Here is a 6,672-nt window from a genome sequence, read left to right as displayed (position 1 = left end):
TGATTTTAATGGACATGAAATACACCTAAAAATATTGTTGTTGTTGTTGTTTTGATCTGAATAAATTATGACTAAGCTGTTTCATAAAACAGCATGAATTCCACCACCTCACACATACAGCAGCCATACCCACCTCAAAGTGGAGATAACCCCCCACGAGCGGCGCGGTATTTGACAAGAAAAACAACAACGCGAAGATGAAACCTGCCTCCTACTTGTAGCGTGAAAAGACAGAAACAATAGGGCCCTAATCTGAAGGCACTGTCTGAATTCCCAGTCGGAGTTATTTGGAGAACAAAGGCAGGCTTGGTCCCCTCGGACGGCCAGGGACGGGACATCACTCTGATCTCCCTCCGCCTGGTAATTCCCTCCCCGGGTCCCGTCAGGGGTGACAGCCGCTGCGAGCAGACAGGTCAGCGGGGTGAGGGCTGTCGCTGAGCGGCCTCTTCTTTTTGCTCAACTCAGTCGTAATGTTGTTGTCCGATTGGGCAAAATTAAAAACAAAACAAACAAAAAAACACCGAGGTGTGGCCATCGAGAGTGCCGCGAACTCACTGAAACCCCAGAATTACAACAACACGGCGGGTCCATGACTCCGGTGTTGCTGTTCGTTGCGTCCGCGGCTCCACTGTACTCTCCCCTCTCCTTCAGCGGTGTAGCTCTCCGCTGTAGCGCCTCCTTTCTCCCAGCGGAGGGTCGCCTTGAAACCGACACAGCGAGGAGGAGGGGCCGGAGAAGCGGAGCGGTGGCGGGGTGACATGGGCAGCTTGAAACCGCGTCAGATTTTTTTAATCAACATTTTTTGCAACTATGTAACACGGAGCGGTTTACTTCAAAGGAAACTTGTTGATAATAAAAAAAAGATACATATATCCGCAACAATCAGTGTGTACGAGGAATGGAGACGTGGGGTTAGCTCACACCAGAGGTCGACCCCCCCCCCTCTCTCTCTCTCTCTCTCTCTCTCTCTGAATTTTAGCATAGCAGTAAATGAGTACGCCACTTTTTCTCCTCTTCTAATGCAAATCTGAGTGTCCGCTCAGCTTCGGCCCAGATTATGCGCAAAGAGACACCCAGTGTTGCTTCCCCCTGTTGTGGGCATTTGCATGCAGAGAGACGGGCATTATTCCTCGGTTAGGAATGGTGTGGGGAATAAAAAATGAAGTGGTCATAAACAATGACAAGTTTCAGTGCGTTCCTGGCTAATATGGTAAAGATCCAAGATGCCTTTGACCAAGTGAAATCCGTCTGCAGCCCCAGCAAAGCACAGTGATGATACTATTTAGATATAGTAAAGATGAGACATTAAAACAAGGGCTCTCATACTGTATTACTGTAAGTTCTTCATTTACGAGCCTAAAATATTCAAATCACTTGTGAGGCTACATGAAAGTGCTAACACACTTTGTGGTATTTAGAGCAATAAAATTAAGATTATTGTTATTGCATGGACGTCTTTAAAGCCTGGGACCTGCACGCATTCATCCTTTTCTGGTAACCCATACCCATAATTATTATAGCCCCATTTGGGTCTGCCAATTATGGGGCAATAATTCTCAAACTGCAGTCGCCCAAATTAAATTGAATAATTCAGCTGGAATTAATAGAAAGGCTTTGAGAAACTGTGAGATTGTTATCTTAAGTTTCAATGTTGATGTTTGAGGCGCATTTTATTTCCTTCTGTAAGGTTTGGGGCGTGTAATGGAAAGTAATTTACTCACTTAGGTAATTATCCACTTCCTCCAAGTGAGTAAAAAAAGTAAACTGAGACCACATTTTAAAACAAGTGCAATATTTTACAACGCCCCCATATTTTCCGCTTCCCAATGTTTGCGCGTCTATTATAATAAGCGTGTAAATGGGAGGGGCGTGGGTGGGGTGGGGGGGGGGGGGGGGGTCGCCTTGAAGCTTGCCCCCACCACCACCTCCCCCGCCACCACCACCATCTCCACCTCCACACCCTTGAGTTTTGATCACTCAGTCTTGGAGGGAGAGGGGACCTTGAAACGGCTCAACCTCCTTGCTCCATAATTGGTTTTATAGTGCTGGCGAGCGGCCAGTGTTTTTTTTTTTTTTTTAAACACTGGGGGACTTTGATTGACAGTCTGTGTAGCCAATGAGAGCAGAGCCTGTCTAAGACGTACAGGGCAGGGCTGGGGTTGGGTGGGAGAGAGGGAGATGGGCGGGGCTTACAAAACAATGCTGTGTTTCATTGCTGAGGAGTTTACGGACGCGTCAGGGGCTCTCTCTCCCCCCCTGTTATCCCCCAGTTTACCTCGGACGAGCCTGTAATGGACTCCTCCAGTTCTCCCAGCAACCTGGACGGATTTTGAGAATCGTTTGCATTTTTAGCTCCTTCCACAGATTTCCCCCCCTTTCAAGTAAGCGCTCGGCATGTTGTTTTTTTTTTCCTTGTTTGGGTTTTTCTTTTTCCAGCTGAAGTGTCAGAGTTCTCGGTGTTTTAAAGCATAATTTGGTTTGCAAATGTAAGGGAAAAGGGCGCGGAGGTTATTGCATACGACCTTTTGGATTTTTACGGGGCTGTTGGTGGTGTGAAAAATCCCCTGTAAGACGTTTCCTCCGAGAAAGTTTTGTGTGTCGTTAATGGAACCGTGAAAAGTTTGAAACGTGGCTCTGACGCCGTGCTCCTCCGCCGCCTTGCCGCATGGATCACAGCCGAGAAGGATACAGTGTAACTCGGCCCCGGAGTCCGTTTAAGAGCGCTTAGAGGCAATATTTGTGTTTTGGGGTATTTTTTTTTTTAAAAAGGGGAAGAAAAGGTTTATTGTGATTTCTGAACGAGCCATTCTTCAGATCCCGCCCGCCTGGATATCACGAGTCATGGCTGTAATGTGTTCGCTTGCAGCCTTTGAAGGTTAACTCGACTTTCGCCTTGTTTTAAACTTAAATCCACAGCGTTTTAACTCGGTGTTTAACTACAGTTCATTTTGGGGTTTTTTAGGATAATTTAAAAAAAAAAACTAGTCTAGTAAGATTCCCCAAGACGCACAATTTGGCTACAGATAAAGTCACAATTGCTTGTTGTTGTCTGTTTAAAGTAACTTTTATCCTATTTTTTTGTTTTTTAGTAATAACCTAAGCACAAAAAATGCATATCTGCGAATATTGTGGTCTTTCATCTGTGTTAAAGAATCATTAAAATCGTCCTTTTACAGAATTAAGGCGCATTGCTCGGCTGGATACAGCTTAAACTGAATTATCCGTCCATTTATTATGAAGGCTAAAAGACACTATTATACCATAATACTGATTCAAACATGTGTCTAGGTGGTAAACCGTCGACAACGTTGGTTATCAAATGAGGTTTTAGTTTTTTAAGGGACTGAAGTGTTTACGGGCTGGATTGTGATTTCTTTCCCTGGACAGCACCCATGTCCTATTGCGAGGTAACCCGGACTAAATTCGCATCTGTGGGCAACAAAACACCGCTAAGCCCGCTGATTAATGATGCAGGCTTTTGCAACCTTATTTATTTTTAACCCGTTTGAAATTTATATTTGATGCGCCTTCAGTATTTATGGTGTATTGGCTTACAGGGCCTACATTGCTGGTTTACGGTGTAGGAAAACAGCGGGGTAATCGGAAAAGGTAGAATAGGTTATTAAAATTTGACCGTGTGCGTTTCCATCAAGGGATCGCGGGGTGTTTGATGGCCGGGGCAGAGCGGTCTCTCCTGGCTGTGTTTCTCTGGGAAGCGGAGCTCCGGAGCGGCTGCCTGCTCGGTGTGCAGTGGGGGTGGAGTGCTGCTGCTAGTCCGCTCATACATTACATCATATTATTGTAGATATAAGTTAAAGCTGCTTGAAGATCTGTATTTTGGATACATCAGCAGCAAGTCGTATAATAATACTGCCGATCGGCTAATAGTCAATGTTGAGTTTTTTAAGTGCTTTTCCAAACTGCGTCATTGCACGTATGGGCCGTCTGTTCGCTGAAAAGAGGAGAAATCCTAACTACCAGTTCCCAACAGTTTGCTCCGATTGTATATCAAGCGATTTTTTTCTCATGTTTTGTTTTCTAGGTCAGCAGGATGGCTGAAAAGGAGCCCGAATCGCCTGGAAAACTAAAGACATTATTATAGCCAGCATTGGCTTTTTCGGAATAGGGGGCCTATCCGAACGGACAATTTCTTTTCTCAACTTTCCCCGCTGTGGATAATGGATGGCAGAGATTTTGGACCTCCCCGATCCGTCCACGTACCACCTCCGTTGTTGGCGGGGCTCGCGATGGAGTCTCACCGACTCGGAGCAGCAGCAGCAGCCGGGAGGATCCCTCCCTCGCCCGGTCACTTGGGCGCGAGTCATCCGCCGCCTCTCCACTCCGGAAAATTCATGCCATCGGCCATTAACCTACATCCACACCACAGTAAGTACATGACGTCGGACTGCTTGAATGCTGTATTGTGTCTGCACTAAAAGCGCAACCCTCTAATAATCAAATATTAAGATGAAGTAACGCTGCGCAAAAATGCGCACAGTTTAAGGCTCCCAGTGGCAGCATGTGCGGTCATTACTGGGATGTCGCTACGGTGCTCTGTGGGAAATGAACCCAGATGTAGATTTTCAATCAGGAGGAGTGGCAGTTATAAAGCTGTGACAAGTTTCAGATGTAAAAGTATGGTATCGTGTTTAAGATTCTCAGCCTTTGCGATGAGCAACACACAAGCGGAAAATTACTTAGTAGTTTGCAACACACACACACACACAGAGTCGGGTTTTAAGGCACAAACAGGGCTGACTGAGTGTTGTGGTGTGAGTGTTGTTGCAGCAGTGTGCAGGTCAGGGTGCAAAGGGCTTAGATTGCATGTGGACCATTAAACCGTCATTCCTGTGAGAGCAGATGCAGTTTGTGTGTGTTGTGAGAGTGGGGGTGGTGAAGTTGTGACCTTAGAGGGATGACAGACCACTTCTTGGACATTTCTGGAGTGTTTGTGTGAATAGGAGGATGGCTGTGGTAAAGTCTCCAGTATTCCGAGTAAAAGCCACTCTTGTGGAGCATTTGGCAAATGGCTGATGCTGCTTTTTTTCCCAACATTTGTACCGAATCTGTAGGACATCCCTGCTGCTGCATCTACATTAGTGAATCTGTGTGTGAAATGTAAAAAGATTTGCTTGTATTTTTGGATCCTGTGTGTGTGTGTGTGTGTGTGTGTGTGTGTGTGTGTGTGTGTGTGTGTGTGTGTGTGCGCGCGCGCGCTGGCTCTTAAACGTGCACACGTCAGGTTCACACTGGATGGTTCCATGTGTTTATGCAGATAGAGATATGGTTTGGTGTAAAGTAGGCTGAGGCTCCTTAAAGTGAACCCCCATGTGTTTGTTTACATCACCTCTACCTGCCCTGCTTGTGTTGTGGGTGTGTTTTTTTTCTATTAACTAATGTTGTTATTCACATTATTTTTGTTAATTTCATTCCTTAACATTGTCTTTCAAGACCGTAATTGTGCTTTGGTAACACATGTCAAATGCCATGCCTATAAAGCCTATTGAATTGAGGTGTGTGTGTGTGTGTGTTTGTGTGTGTGTGTGTTCCTGTATTACCTGCAGTCAGTAGATCATCTACAGTATATGTTACTCCTTGCTGAGCTGGTGGTTTTCCTTTTACTTTCACTGCTTGCGCTATAATGTAATATCTGTTCCTGCTATTAGTAATGGAAGCTTTGAAATAACATTGTGCAAGAAAAAAGGAAAGATAACTGTGTGTATTTGCATACAGTTTTGTGGTCAGTCAAAGGGGAAAATCAAACCATGTGTTGTGTGAAGGGGAATATAGGTGTGCTATGTCTTCTTGGAAAATGGAAAGTCTGACAAACGCGCTCATCGAGTTACTTACATCCCCTTGAAGCCATGTAGCTGCAGGAACAGATACAATTACAGTTCCTCTGGTTTCTTTTCGGAGGTAAACCCTGGAGATAATAATAATAATACTAATAATAATAATAATAATTCAGCTGTTGAGCTGTGTTCCCTGTCCTTGTCGTTGAACGTGGGTTTGATTCAGCGCTTGTCATTTGGAGCTCAAAGTACTAGAGGTCTGGTTAAAAAGAGATGCACTGCTCGCAGGGCAGGGCTCTCTGATGAAGCGTTAATTTGTCACACCGACAGAGCCTACACACTCGGCTCACACAGGCACATGAGAAGCTGTCAGAGATGAAATCCGCTCACAGCGGGGAGTGTTGGGATGATTGATGGGTGTATCGTGGCAAAGGGATGTGCAGGTGTGAGATGTGTGTGGATTTTCGCAGCTCCAGAATAACACAGCGATATTTCCAATGATCAAAATCTTACTGTAAACCGTGCAAATACCACTTGTTGGTTAAAAAAAAAAAAAAAATGTGTGTTGCGTTGCTGGTTCCCCTCCTGCGGTTCTGAAATGAGCTGAAAACTGCTTGCGGTGTCTGTGCGCAGACTTGCTTGTGTAGCCGGAGGGGGGGGGGGGGAGTATGTTTGTGAAGTGGAATTGACCCAACCACTGTTCCAGCCCAGATTGGCAGTTTAAACACTCTTTTAAAACGGGACACATTTTATTCTGCCCACACACTGACCTTCTCACTCTCTGACTCTCATCTCCCATGCGCACACTCACAGCCTCCGCCCACTAAAACACGCCACTGTACGACACAGGTCATTTAGCTTTATGGCGCTCTCTGATATC

At 45.5% G+C, this 6,672-nt stretch overlaps 1 protein-coding gene across 1 annotated transcript in view; it reads left to right on the top strand.

Moving 5' to 3' along the window:
• Window positions 1-2,188: 2,188 nt before the first annotated feature.
• Window positions 2,189-6,672, top strand: part of tnrc18 (trinucleotide repeat containing 18) — a 52,737-nt gene continuing 48,253 nt past the window's right edge. Inside the window, exons 1-2 of the mRNA XM_042391854.1 lie at window positions 2,189-2,381; window positions 4,043-4,386. Coding sequence (XP_042247788.1) covers window positions 4,179-4,386 — 208 coding nt within the window. The 5' untranslated portion in view covers window positions 2,189-2,381; window positions 4,043-4,178. The remainder of the gene's footprint in view (window positions 2,382-4,042; window positions 4,387-6,672) is intronic.

The sequence above is a fragment of the Thunnus maccoyii genome, chromosome 18, assembly GCF_910596095.1.
Source record: "Thunnus maccoyii chromosome 18, fThuMac1.1, whole genome shotgun sequence".
NCBI lineage: Eukaryota > Metazoa > Chordata > Actinopteri > Scombriformes > Scombridae > Thunnus > Thunnus maccoyii.
The sequence above is the reverse complement of the archived record's forward strand: the minus strand, read 5'-3'. Positions and strand labels throughout refer to the sequence as shown.